The 14038-nt window shown below is 50.4% G+C and overlaps 5 protein-coding genes across 5 annotated transcripts; 2 read left to right on the top strand and 3 right to left on the bottom strand.

Annotated features, from left to right (window-relative positions):
• Positions 1-243: 243 nt before the first annotated feature.
• N7459_006705 (putative SIR2 family histone deacetylase) lies at positions 244-1386 on the bottom strand (the record flags this gene model as incomplete). The annotated part of the gene is made up of 1 exon (XM_056945873.1): positions 244-1386. One exon carries the CDS (start codon positions 1384-1386, stop codon positions 244-246), a length of 1143 nt encoding a protein of 380 aa, XP_056797872.1.
• A 773-nt stretch (positions 1387-2159) lies between these two features.
• N7459_006704 (cation diffusion facilitator family transporter) lies at positions 2160-3407 on the top strand (the record flags this gene model as incomplete). The annotated part of the gene is made up of 2 exons (XM_056945872.1): positions 2160-2706; positions 2782-3407. The coding sequence occupies 2 exons, from the start codon at positions 2160-2162 to the stop codon at positions 3405-3407; spliced, it is 1173 nt and encodes a 390-aa protein (XP_056797871.1).
• A 471-nt stretch (positions 3408-3878) lies between these two features.
• Positions 3879-4698, bottom strand: N7459_006703 (uncharacterized protein; the record flags this gene model as incomplete). The annotated part of the gene is made up of 2 exons (XM_056945871.1): positions 3879-4245; positions 4301-4698. 2 exons carry the CDS (start codon positions 4696-4698, stop codon positions 3879-3881), a joined length of 765 nt encoding a protein of 254 aa, XP_056797870.1.
• Positions 4699-7706: 3008 nt separating this feature from the next.
• N7459_006702 (uncharacterized protein) lies at positions 7707-9185 on the top strand (the record flags this gene model as incomplete). The annotated part of the gene is made up of 3 exons (XM_056945870.1): positions 7707-7850; positions 8167-8534; positions 8711-9185. The coding sequence occupies 3 exons, from the start codon at positions 7707-7709 to the stop codon at positions 9183-9185; spliced, it is 987 nt and encodes a 328-aa protein (XP_056797869.1).
• Positions 9186-10675: 1490 nt separating this feature from the next.
• Positions 10676-13632, bottom strand: N7459_006701 (splicing factor u2af large subunit; the record flags this gene model as incomplete). The annotated part of the gene is made up of 6 exons (XM_056945869.1): positions 10676-11053; positions 11168-11330; positions 11838-12334; positions 12388-13476; positions 13524-13549; positions 13605-13632. 6 exons carry the CDS (start codon positions 13630-13632, stop codon positions 10676-10678), a joined length of 2181 nt encoding a protein of 726 aa, XP_056797868.1.
• Positions 13633-14038: the final 406 nt, after the last annotated feature.

The raw sequence follows: 14038 nt of genomic DNA, 5'->3' as shown, positions 1-14038 counted from the left end.
CGGGGGAGACAAGCGCTGTCTTTAAAGGGCGGGCTGCAGAGTCGCTGAGACGCTCCATGCTGATGAAGGAGGCGCCCCGCGCGAGCGTGTGGGCCGGGTGTCTGTGGCCACCGCGGCTTATGTACGCTCGACGCTTCTCACGTTTCTTCTGCGATCGTGGACTCCATGTCTACGGCCAACGATTGACTTGCACCATGTTGGAAAGTCGATGCGATTCTATTCAGGAATTTACTGTACACTTGCTCAGAAAATATTTCTAGCCAGTCCGGTTGCGACGGTTGGGAGGATGGACTGGGTGGGATGGCTGCATCGAACGTGGGCAGTCGGTCCCGAGCCTAGATTGCCAAAGAGGACGGCTTCATTCCTCACTCCCCCGACATTGATGATACCAATAGGCATGCCTTGTTGATAGGCCCGTTCAACTAGGCGCCACGCCGAATAAGTTGCAAGGCTGCTGCCAAGGATGAGCAGACGCCCGGCATCATCGATCGCTTCTTCAGCCGCCGTCTTAACTACCGGATCGATATTCTCCCCAAACATGATCACTGCGGGCTTGAGAATGCCCGCGGTTGAGATCGGCATCCAGGCGCCGTCGCTCTCCACTTCGACATGCGCTCTGGTACCATCTTTCAGGATCGGCGGGTGCTCTAGGCAGGTCGGACATGACGGATAACGAAATGTCGAATAGGGCGCCTCCGCAAGGTCAACGTCGCCGTCTGGGTTTAATTTCAAACCCTTTCGCCGCTGCTCTTCCGGATTATCGGTGTCAAGGGCGCCTTGCTCGACCATCCGAGCCAGGAACTCCGCCCATGCCGGGTTGAGTCTTTCCAACGATGCCTGAAAGTCAGACCGTGAAAACTGGCTGCGGCAACTGGTACAGACGACGGATCGCAGGTATCCGTGCAGTTCGACAGTGGGTAGTTCTGGGTGGGCGAGCGAGTGGAAGGAGTCGACATTCTGCGTCACAACAGAGCTGATATACCCTTTGGTCGCAAGATCTCTAATCGCCCAGTGTGTCGAGTTTGGCCGCGCCTTCACCAGGCCGGGCCAGCCCACGAAACTTCGTGCCCAGTATCGTTTGCGCGACTCATGGCGCGACACGAATTCATGGAAGTAGATTGGGCGATAGGATTGATTTCGCCGATAAGTGCCTTGTTCTCCTCGATAGTCCGATAGACCAGACGCGACCGATATCCCTGCGCCTGTGAGTAGGACTGTCTGTGAATGCCGCCCTACATCGACGCCTCGGAGATGTAGAGACGGCGCGGCCGTGAAGAAAGCGCTCACAGCCTCGATCGCCCCAGCCAAGGTAGTGGCGGACGGCGGGACTACAATGGCCGGCGGTAATGGGCCCGTGAAGGGAATCCGGATAGCAGGCGTCGTCATTGAAGACGCATCATCACCGGGGAGGGGGAGGGGATTGAGGCTTGGCGGAGGTAGAGAGACGGCGGAAACCCCGGGAGGAGCTCGTCTTCCTGCGGACGATTGCGTATATTGTAGGGAAAGGGCTTGGCTTTGCGGGTCGCTGCGAGGTTTCGGGCCGGGGTTCGGCTTGAATACGTTTGCCAGGGCACAGCGCCGCGTCCACGGGTATGGGCAATTAGTAAATTCCCAGACAACCTACTCTAAAACCCCGGTGGATCCTTCAATCAGGGAGGAGGGGATTCCTGACTAGAATATCCCCCCCGGAGCAATAGGAGTCACGCAGATAGTGATCTACCGAACGCGGCCACGCAGATTGGCGAACGAGGGAGCGTGATGAAACATCAGCGCATCTGGAATCCCGCTCTGCCGGATTACATGAGCGGGATCGAATGATCGCACTTCAACTCTTCAACTTCCTCGATCTCCCAAGGTTTTCTCCGAAGGGCATGCAGCCCGAAGAGACCACCCTGTCCACTCAGCGCTGTCCTCGCCCGTGCTCGCGTGCGAACTAACCTTGGAAGAAACGAGCCGTGATGCCGCTGACGCAGCCCCTGCGGTGCAGGCTTCGTCCTTCCCTCCACTCCTTCCACTCCCTCAGGCTCTTCGGGCTCCGTGCTCTCCGTGGATCTGCTCAGCGGCGCGTGCTCACTTCCATCCCCTTTCTTAAACCCTGTCCATCCCGTCTCTCCTATGTTCGACCTCGCTCTCTCCGACGCGCTGTAACACCACTCCCCATGACACAAACCAGGGGCCATGGCGGCCACTCGCACCACCATCACCACCACCACGACAATGTATACTTGACTTCTACGAATAAACATGACGCTGGCGTTCGTATAACTCGAATTGGCCTGGTCGCCAACCTCGCCATGGCCATTGGCAAGTTCATTGGCGGCTATGTTTTCCACTCCCAAGCGCTCATCGCCGACGCCTACCACGCCCTCACCGATCTCGTTTCCGATTTCTTGACGCTGGGCACCGTCGCATGGTCCCTCAAGCCTCCAAGTGAACGTTTCCCCAATGGCTATGGCAAGGTAGAGAGCATTGGTGCTCTAGGCGTGAGCGGGCTGCTGCTCTGTGGCGGAGTGTTCATGGGTCTCAACGCAGGACAGGTCCTGCTGGCCCAATTCTACCCCGATTTGGCCGAGTCGCTCGCTCATAGTGGGCTTCTGGGACACGGCCATTCGCATAGTCATGGAATCGAGGTCCTGGGACCTAGCATCCACGCGGCTTGGCTGGCGGCGGGTTCAATTGTCATCAAGGAGTGGCTCTACCATGCTAGTAAGGACCCTTATTACCTCTCGCCTCCATTCCACTACAAACCAGTGGCCGAATAAATTGCTGACTATGCAACAGCCATGAAAGTTGCCGAAGAGCGGAAATCGTCCGTGCTTGCCTCCAATGCTATTCATCACCGGATTGACTCCCTGACGAGTATCGTGGCCCTCTTCACGATTGGTGGGAGCTATGTCTTTCAGGACGCCACCTGGCTGGACCCGGTTGGTGGGCTCCTCATTTCCCTGATGGTCATCAAAGCAGGCTGGGGCAATACCATGACTTCCCTCTTGGAGCTGGCCGACACCACGGTAGATGATGAGATTAAAGCCTCGGTGCAAGAAGCGGCCTCCAAGGCCTTGAAGAGTATCGAGGATGGGGAACAGGTGATTATCCGTGATGTACAAGGCATGAAGTCTGGACAAAACTACCTGATGGATATCGAACTGGCCGTGCCAGGTGCTTGGGCTATCACCCGCTCTCGGGTTGTGGAAGAGGCCGTCCGCAAGACCATCGGTGCTGGGGTTCGTGGGGTGAAGCGGGTCAAGGTCCGCTTCATTCCTGTCGATCAGCAGGAACTCACCTTCGCTGAGGAGTTTATTACGCCGGAAATCAGGGCCAGCCCGGAGCCCCACGAGCATGAAACCAACGGTCTTGCCTCGGGATCGCACAGCCATGAAGATCATTCATCCCGGAAGAGACGGTAGAGAAGTAAAATGAAAAGCAACTGATTTGTTCGGGTGCCCTTGAGCGGCAGCCGTTGGCGCTGCTATGATACCCCCCGCAATGGCGATTTCATCCAGAGAGATCTGTCCTGTGTATAGACCTACACTTGGTGATAGAAATATACAAAAAGAGAGCAGAACCCTTGCGTTGATTTTCGTCTACGGGTTTCCAACTCCCCTTCTGTGCCAGTTACCGCCCAGGGCACATTGAGCGAGGCCGCGATGTTCTTAAAAGCCGGGCGCATCGATGTTGGTCTCTGTCGACAAGCGTCCTCGGTTTGTTGATGACTACCCGGTTTTAGATATTTCCTCCAGGCAGATTGGATCAGCCTCGTTTATCTTGATCATTGGATTTTGTTACCCTTGACGTCCTGTAGGATTTCAACAATCCCGATATAAAGCTGTCATAAAAGATCACACCCGGTTCTCTCCATAGCGACCACCAGCACCATTTCAAAGCTGTTTCGCTCTCTCTTTGACACCTATTTTCTGGTGTACCCACTGACTATCATGTCCATCTAGGAGGTCCTTTGCGATAAAATCTGCGTTGTCCTCGAGTGCCGTCCCATAAGCCGAGGCCTGACTGATGACATTGAGATAGCCGCCCAGAAGAGGGATGCCTTGGAACTTGAGCGACCAGTCAGGAGGTACACTGACCATGGCCGCAAGGTTATCGGCAGAGGCACCGGCAGCAAGAGGGTACGTGTCTTCGCTTAAGGGGTGCATGAAACCAGGGCAAAGAATAGACCAAGCAAGGCTTCCCCGAGGCAATGCCCGTAGTTTGCGCCAGGTCCAGCGATGTTCGGGAAACATGCGCAGGCTGTAGAAAGCCCGAGGTTAGAATCACGTTGTTCTGAGATGTGGGAATGACTTACTAGTCTACAATCATATACTTCTGCGCCGGGATATCCAAGAGGCCGAGTCCACCCAGGAACCACACCCGCAAAGGACTTCCACGTTCCTGGCCAGCCTCCAGAGCAGCGTTTATCACTGCGTCTACTATAACGGGCAGATCGCTTTTGCCCCACGGGGCCATCGCAGCCAGCCCGGCTGTATTGACAATGGCGTCACATTGGTTGCGGGTGACAGCAGCTTTGATTTCGGCTGCCTCCTTTGCGTCACCATGCTCTATGCCCGATATCTGGGTTCTGCTTCCTTGCGCGAGCTTCGCAGGATCACGAACAAAGGCAAACACGACATGTCCCCTCAGTAACAGAGCGGATAAGAGACGAGACCCAAGATTCCCTGTCGCTCCTACCACCAGAACTCGCATTTTGAAAGAGCCGTCACGGAGTGGAAAGTGGGAATAACGTTGTCCTTTCGAAGTTGATGGGCGCAGGTAGGGAAAAGGCCAGAGAAAGAGAACGACAGGGAATCAAAAAGAAAAAACCCTCCGACAGGACCAAGAAGTAGCCGACAAGCAAGTAGGGAAGGGGCCAAAGAGGAGCCCCGCTTAGGCCCGTGCAATCCTGGTTTACAGGATATGAATGGTCATTGCGATAGCGGGTGAGAGGAAGAGGAGGTGATGACACGCCCCCAAGCCGTCAGTCCGTACTTGTGAGGAAGGCAAAATGGACTTAGACCCACAAGCATCCTCTTCGTCCCAGCCCTGGTGTTCGGAGGAGTCGGATTAGTAGCTCGTTGGATCCATCTATAGAGGGCCCAAGATCTGCAAGTACTCCGGTTCCGCCTCGGGAGAACCATCCCTGATAAAGACTGGTGCCGGAGCAATTGACACAAATGACACGCCGGACTCCTTTGAGAACTCTTGCATCATTCAGCCATCCGACGCTCTAATTCCTCTGGGGTTATGATGATGATGATGATGATGATGATGATGCGTTCATTTGCCCGATGTAGCTGCTTGGTTTTTGCATGTTGCGTTATGCGGGAGTGGTGCAGAATCAGTTTGCACCCCTTTAGATACAGGGCCAGGATAGGTTAGCTCAGCAGCTAGCTATCCTGGAACGAATATAACCCATTTCCTCCTCTCTGGTTCTGCTGGTAACTAGTTAGTTAGTTAGGTGTAGACTATGACGCCATAGCTAAGCAGCTCTATCCCTGTCATGGTATCCTTAGGTAAACAGCCTTGGGTGGTTCCGCCACCTATAAGGCCTAGTTGTGCTATGCCTTGTTCTACAATATACTATAGCTTGTCACATAAGGGGATTCCTAACAGTAAGCGGATCGTCGCTGATACAGGATATGTCAAGATAGTGGTGTGCTGTTACCATCCGTCCGGGCTAAATCTGTAGTTGTATACGCCTTAGCCACTCCGTGATAGGCCCATACCCCTATCAGAGCCTACTCGCCGCCTAGGTTGCAGGTCATTATAGGGTGCCTAGGTAGGGGCATTGTGAGTGTGATAGGAATCGAACCTATACCCTGCCGAATAGGGAATTCCTCCGGGGTTATCCTAGAGCCACACCGGAGAGCACACAGAAGCCTCCGGAATTATCTCGGCGCCATGGCAAAAGACCATTTGAAGCTTCGAAGGGATTGATGGTCTCTGATACTTATATTCAGTAATCGGTACTTCTTCGTGCGTATTGCATATGTCAGCTTTAACAGAATTTCTAGCAAAACGTTCAAATGTATGTTTCACTATCATTGGTATCATATCTGCTCCAATCTACAGAGTTAATTTTCTCTGCGGCAATCAGGGACGATTTATTTGCTCTCGGTATCGTCAGCAAAGCCAAATCTGCGCCTATATATCGGTAAAGCACAAGCGATGCCGGGCAAAATACTTTGTTATCCACAATGGTTATAGGCCATCTCGCTTTTTGGTGAAGTTTTGGAGGCTTCTCGACTCCCTATTCATATAAGAGCTATACTAGACCCTTGAAGAAATTCAACTTGATCATTCCCATACTATAGGATTCCATTAGATAAAGCCACATAGGGATCATTCCATAACAGCATTAACTCTAGATTTATTCCAGCTTATATTTACTTAATCAGCCATTTAGATGACAATGGCAAGGACTTTTATATTGGGTATATTGATGCATAGACTGGCAAAGGACTATACTATCTATCTGGCAGAGGAATGATGTATGTTTCCGATAAATTCAGCACGAAACCAGCACCAGCTATCCAGCAAATATAACTCCATCTTTATAGGAGCACATATCACCCTCAATTATTGATGATCAGTCACTGTAGCTAGCTCGTATAAAAACTGTCGGAGTTTAAGGACTTAAGGAAGGGTCTGCCTTAAGCCAGAATGTTAAGAACTAGATATCTAAGTTGTCAGGATAGATAACCTATTGGTCAGGTGAAGATAATCAGGGCGAGGAAGGATAATATCTGATTGAGAATCTAACTCAGACACTTGGGGGTACACAGTATTTCTGCCCACTGCTCGAGAGTTATATTAGCATACTCTCCTATCAGGATAAGGTATTTTACTAAGTAAATATAGTTCTTATGAAGCAAACTGATAGTAATAAAGATAAAGTCAATATTCCGAAATACTAGGGCTTTCTCCTCAGTGTATTGATCTTTTTATTTGATAAAGGTAACTAGGTAGTCTCTCTAGTAGCACCACAGATTTAAGTGGTGTAATATATAATATCTATTATTAAAAGAAAAACAGTTACTCTGGTAGTATATTAGTATAGCTACCTCTGGGGAGAAAGGGATGACCTTCTACAGAAGATAGCGCCTGGTCTTCTCTGCTGAGCTTGTTCCTTGGCGGCCTCTTGTCAACAGGCCTCAAAGCTCATGACTGGTTCCATGAACAGAAAGAATGCATGTTCATCCTTGATCAGGACTAATTAGTTTTGGTCTTGTAGGGGCTTTTCTTTGTACCCCAGAAAGGCAACCTTGATATCTCCAAAAAGCCTATTTCTCGACTTTACTCATGCCCATACCTCTAGTCTCCAGAACGATTTTCCTTGGCTTTCGCTTTTCATTATATCAAGTGTACATTTCCAGAGACTCACTAAAATTCTATCTTTGTTCTTCTCTTGCCCTCAATCCTACCCAATGTTTCATCCTCCTTTTATAAACTCTCCAGCCTACATGCCATATATTCACAACCCTTGACAGCCTGGAAGGAGCGCCATAAGTGAGCTGGATTTTGCTCAAACACATCTGTCTCCCTATCAATTTCTGAACACTATTCGTTAGCTTATTCCTATCTAAACTTCTATCTTTATCTAAGCCTTCATTCTCTCACTTATAATAAACTCTCCAGTCTGCATACTATATATTTACAGTGCTCAGTCACCAGGCTTGCAAGAACAGCCCAGTAACGATGAGCTTCCTCTCCCAATGGCATTCTCTACTGACAAAGCTCGTCCAATTACCGTTGTGGTGAACTGGAACAGAGATGCCGCATTTGAAGGCTCGGATGAGCTTCTCGATGCATTGGAAAAAGGAAGGCGGGACGTGTATCGCGAACCAGATGTCAACCAGGTCATAGAGCGTGACGCGACGGCTGGATTACATCGAGGTCTTCTGTGATACAATTAGGCGAATACACCAGACCAAGCCCTTCGGCCTGAATATTCGCCTTCTAGATCTTACTTAGAAGACTGGAGAGATCAAGAACCGCCTTAATGCTCTAATCGAGACATAGGAGACATTGTATAGTGTCTTCTGTGATGAGGCAAATTCAGAGTTTAAGCTGAACCTCTTACTCGAAGCTTGTATAGATTAAGATTCCACCTCCTACGAGACAACGGAGTATGCATCCATATCTACCGCCTCCCCATTGTAATCAACTAAATAGCCAACCCCTAGTGCTCCTAAGTCTCAAGAGACTATAGAGGGGAGGCTGCCATTCCAGACTGGTGCCCCTAAGCCATCATACGCAGATGACCCCCCAAAGCAAGCAGTCTACTATGAAAAGTACGACGTCAACACGGTGGAAGGTCGGCGAAAATGGCAATTGCACGCCATTTCGTCCATGTTGAAAGTCTACGACATGCCTACTGAAGCCATGGAACAGCCTCCACGAAACCTGAATGATGGCACCAAAAAGATAGTGCAGAATATGCGGCAATGTGAGAAAGCTGCTCTGCAACTGGCGGTGAACTCCAGAAATAAGGAGATTCAAGATGTCAATGAAATTCAGCCAGAGGTCAACGAGTGCTACCGGTCAGAGGAAGGCCAAGCTCTGATAGCCAAGGTTAAAGCTATCCTCCACGAAGACCACCTTGAAGGGGAATCTACCTGATCTAGCTAGCCCCAAGCCTGGACAGGGAAAGTCTGACTTACAGTTTCATTCGCATGGTGATTCTGATGGCTCTGAGCAGGCTACACCGGAGATCCAGGATCAAGAGACATTATTCAAAAGCTTGCTCGCCAAATACGCCTCTCCAATATGCGCTGAAGATGCAGAGGATGATGAGTCTTTCTCAGTCGCCGGCAATCCTGAGATACACTCAACCAGTCCCGGGAGCGCTGAGGGACGATTCTGAGGAGGGAAGCGGGGAAAGTGACGGTGAAGCCCCTGACTTGGACGAAACCTCAGAAGAGCAACCTTTGAACTCTATAACCCTGTCCTCTACTGATAACAACGCTCAAAACGATGTGTTGTTTGAAAAGCGCATTCAGCGCCAGAAGTGGGAAAAAGCTCTTAATGAGTACGCAAACGCCAACCAGCCAGATGACCAGACGTGTCATATGTTGGCGCTTTTGAACATGCCGCCAGGGAAAGTCTGGAGACTGGGAAGTCAGCGGGATAATTTTGATTTTCTGAAGAGCCTTGAAAGACCGCGGCAGGTTACTGGTTCAAATCTTACATAGAAAAAATTACAAAAAAAGGGGGGATGGTGGCTTATGAATCTATTTGCACTTTAGATTCATAGATTAAGACTCTAATGGTGAGAGTGTGGTCATGAGAAGCCAAGGTGGGGGCCGTTTGTATACACTACTAGCCCTGCAACGAAATTTTTAAAGGGGCTATTTTAGTGAGCTTAGCGCATAGTACTGTATATATCACTAAACCTATTATAACGTAGGCTAGAATTGAACCTGATTGAAACCGTGTAGAATATCATGGAGGAATACATGTAGGTGCACAATCTAGAGCATATTACACAGGAGGTATAGCTATATAATATTCATAAGAATCGATAAGTAGAGATTCGCTACGTTAGCTGGTAAAAGTATACCTACTAGCTCACCTGCTAGAAATTATCAATAGATATAGGAGGTCAATTTGCGGGTAAACTGGTGATTCGAAGATATATTTTGACAGCGAGGAGCTGGTAGGGAGTAGGGGGTTATGTATAGCTTGATTATAATCGATTTCTGTATGTTTTGGCTGTGTAAATTCATATATTCCTAGGGACCTAGGGAATTGTAAAAAGGCAGGATTTTCTTTAAGAATTTGGATGCATGGGTAGTAGTTATGTAGTTGACCAATTGACTAGTGTGTGGGTGTACTGACCTGCTTTTCAGTACATTGTTGATGGCAGCATCCACCCCGACGTCCCAACCGGTAACATCCAGGCAACTGTCATGGTCATTGCCGAGGCGGCCGCTGCCCACATTCTTGCGAACTAGATCAATTCTTGGATATGGAAAAGAGGACATATTGTGTACTGAATGATAGAGGGACTGACATCTGTTTCATCTACAACATGATGTCTTATAAATCTATTTCAGATACTTCTTGTTCTACGTGTCGACACCATCAAGAGTAAACACAAAAAATGACCTCGCCTTGTGCACACTATACCACGTTCTTTTCAGGTGTCGTGAGCCCAAGATGTCTAGTTGATAAGGTGATATTGTGCCTACCCAGGCTCATGGGTAGGTGTGATGTCAAGGTTATTCACGATTAGAATGATACTTAGAATTACACAGGGGACCTTTAGATGTATAACTCACCTTAATATCTACGACAGGACGCGCTTAATAATAGGTTTCATGTATCAGACAAGAGCGCGATGCATGGATAAGGGAAACTCACAAGTAGGAGGGCAATGTTAGAACATCAACTGAAAGACGGCAGGGAGGTCCAGGGGAAAATAACGAGATCATGAGTCTCAACCGAGTCAAAACAAAGCCAGAGATTCCCAACCGCCTGATAATCAAAATCAACGGAACCCCAGCCATCACCCATGGGTCTAGGCCCTTCATGCCAGTGCCTCGCTCTCCCATCTATGCACTCATCGATACTGCCTATCACCTCCAGCACAGATATCCGTGTCTGTATCCACATTCCTCTTTGCCGGCCGAATGAATGGCTTGGATGCAGAGAAAATGAGCCGACGAAGGCGCGATCAGACCTAGGAAGACCCTCCTAGTTTCTTCTTCTTGGCAAGCTTCAATCTCTGCTTCAAGTTGCGCCTCGGAGGCCGCTTTGGCTTTGGTTTCGGCTCGTCAACGGTGGCAAGTTCTTCCGGGAGTCCCTCAGGGAAGAGACTTGCAAAAGCTTCGCATAGGAAAGTCTGGGCCTTATGCATCCTTGCAGAGATGGCCTTCCGTCCGATGCGTCCCTTGAGAAGGCGAGCTCGAGCAATTTCAAGACGAAGACGGGCTTCTCCGAACTGGGCGAGGACCTGGGCGATCTTGACTTGATGGGCGAGAAGGCTGTCCTGGGATTGGACGATGAGCTGAGACAGGTACTCGATTTCCTGCAAGAGCTTCTCGCGCTCCTTGTCGCTCTGGACTTGGTGTTAGTACATATGCCGCCAACGTAAGGGGGTCTGGGGTGAAGAAACGCGAGACCATCAAGGCAATAGGACAGTCACGGTGATAACAGGCCATAGTAAACATACCAGGATACCTCTGTCCCCGTCACTTTTGGGACGCGAAGCTGCATTAGATGCAGGCTCAGGTGGAGGGACAGGATTAGAAGACATCGCTGGATGTAGATTTGGGGACTCTGGAGTTGGTGATATCTCGTACTTTGTAGGGCGTACACAAGAGAGGGCGATGATGCTGCGAGTATGCCAGATTGGATGACAGAAGCAAAAAGATGAAAGTTAGAAGAACGCTCATTGTGTAAGCAGTTTGCTGGGCTACTAATCCCGCTAGTCGAATCGGGTAGTTGGATGGACTGAACTACAAGGCGTATAGGCACGTCAGGCGGTTAGCACCTTCGATTGGTTGACTATGCACTCATTTCATTGCTGACCTTCATGCCATTGCTGGACTTATGTGGATGGTACCACTACTTTACACCTTGAGAATTCGATACATTGCAGCCAATATCCCATTTTGCCAGAGGAACACCCAGCATAAACTTGGAATCCATAACTACTGCTTGAAGTTCAACGCCACCCAAGCCCAAAGACTGACATTACATTTTGGAGAAACCCTCGAGACCACTATCGTGACCAAATGGTTATGGGCCTGGCTGCTATGATACATTTGAGAAGGACTCCTTTGGTTGGAAACAGAGACAAAGAGAAAAAGCCCCAGGTATTTCACGCGGCTCCAGCTTACCATGCGTCCACATCAAAGTTCTCTTCTCCAAAGTACGAAACCACCACAGTCCGGTCAGAGAACTTCCGGCCGGCAAGCGCCTTGAGGGCGCTAGTGGCTGATTGTTCATTATCGAACTTGATGAAGATCTTGCCGACACCTGGCGACTGGCGGCTGCCGCCGCTGGGACGGGGAATTTTGAGACTCAAGATCTTGCCGAATTTTCCACACTCCTCAAAGACGTCCTCACGGATCTCCTCATAATCGTCGTTATCCAGAAGCTCATCAACGGTGACCATGTTCAAGAGCTGCAAGACACGGCCGGTCTCCATATCCTGCGAAGTTGTCTTCGCGAACATGGACATGGCGTTGACGCCCATATCCAGACCAGACGCCTGGGTGGTTCCAAGGCTGGCCCGGGAAACCTTGAGGTGCCTGTCACCCAATTCCATACCGTTGAGACCCTCCACGGCAATGGGAGTAGCAGACGGTTCAACGTACTCGCAGAAAGCAATTCCCTGGATCAAATTAGCCATGGACAGCAGCAGAGGAAACACAACGAATAACGTACCCGAGACTCTTCAGTTGAAGCATCCTTGACCAGGACAAAGGATTTCAGCTCTCCGAAAGACTTGAGCAGCATAGTGACGGGCTCCTCGGGAATGTAGGCGGGTATGTTGGAGACACAGATCTTGTTTGGAGAGTCCGGCACCTCGCTCAGAAGCACACCTTCCTGATATTCCTGTTCTGCACTTCCACTGGGAACGATATAGTCCTTTGGTCGACGAAGTTCAAGACCCTTATCGTCACTCTTCGCCATAGTAATCCCATCAAAGGCCAAAGCAACTGTCGCGTCGTTAGGCGCCTTGAATTCCAGAAGTGCAAATGACTGATCATCGGCGACCTGAGCAGAGATACATGGGTCGACGCTGTGGACCACGTTCAAACCATTCAGCTGAAGATTGAAGAAAGACATGATGCTGTCCCCAGTCGTACCGGGGGGAATATTGTAAGCAAATAGACGCTTGGACTGGCGGGAGTTTGAGGGCTTGAGGGCCGTGGTCTCAGCCGAGCCACCAGGCTGGTTCATGAAAGCCTGCAGCCGGCTCGGGTCCATAGGTTGCTGACGAGGAGCCCCCGGCAGAGGGAACATGCCGGAGAGTTTTGCTTGCTCCGCAGTCACATTCTCATATCCTGGGGGCTTAATATCCCATTGGGTAAGGCGGCGCTTGCGCACCAAGACTGACGGGACATCGGTCAAGTCCGGCGTGGGTTCCTTCCGGCGTGGGGGTGTGGCACTTCGTTTCCGATCCCTTCTATCGCCGCGATCCCGATCGCCGCGGTCACCACGGTCAGGGCGCTCACGGTCGCCACCTCGACGAGGTCGCTCATCGAACAGGTCCCGCCGAGGTCTGTCATCAAAGTCCCGTCGTCGACGATCGCCTCCACGCTCTCGATCCCATTCCCGGTCGTCCCTTCGACTGGAGTAGCGGTCTTCGCGCTCGCGTGCACGGTAGTCACGGCTTGACGAGTATGAGTTCGCTTCGGGCTCACGACGTGAGCCCCTAGATCCGTAGTGAGGCGATCGCGATCGCCGCCGCTCTCCTCTATCAGGTCGCTCACTTCTATCACCTCGGTCACGCTCACGTCGCTCGTCGCGCTAAAATGGGTTAGTCGCAGCCCGGTATTTGCAAAGCTGGCACTTACATAGTAATCGCGCGAGCGCCCAGAATCTGTAAATAGTTAGTAATTCATGCCCAGAGAGTTAATGCGACGATAAAATCTCACCTCTGGAGGAATAGGTGTCACCGTTCATGCTGAGCTTGGGGAGTGACAAAGCTCACTTGCTGGCGTCTCAGCGAAGGGGAAAACTGGAAGCTCCTGCTCAGGGCGGTCGTGTACTGACCGCCTTCCTTCTTAACATGAGCGGCAGAATATCACCTTATCTTCTATCGCCAACCTTGGAATAGTTGCATCCAGCTTAGCGATCAATCAATCAATGCGCTGAAATCATGGCGGCTCCTTTCTCTGAATGGTGCAGGTTGCCAGTCAGCTTAAGTGAATTGTGCATCAATACTACGCTTCGTTGTGGTCAATCTTTTCGGTAAATCTCGCATTTAACCTCTGCAGATCGCCGCGCTAACCCTGCAAAGATGGCACAACTTGCCTGAAAGCCAGGAATGGCGCTGTGTTCTCTATGGACATCTGCTGTCTCTGAAGCA

The sequence above is a fragment of the Penicillium hispanicum genome (genome assembly GCF_028827665.1).
Source record: "Penicillium hispanicum strain IBT 35686 chromosome Unknown utg000006l_segment0_segment0, whole genome shotgun sequence".
NCBI classification, from domain to species: domain Eukaryota; kingdom Fungi; phylum Ascomycota; class Eurotiomycetes; order Eurotiales; family Aspergillaceae; genus Penicillium; species Penicillium hispanicum.
The sequence above is the reverse complement of the archived record's forward strand: the minus strand, read 5'-3'. Positions and strand labels throughout refer to the sequence as shown.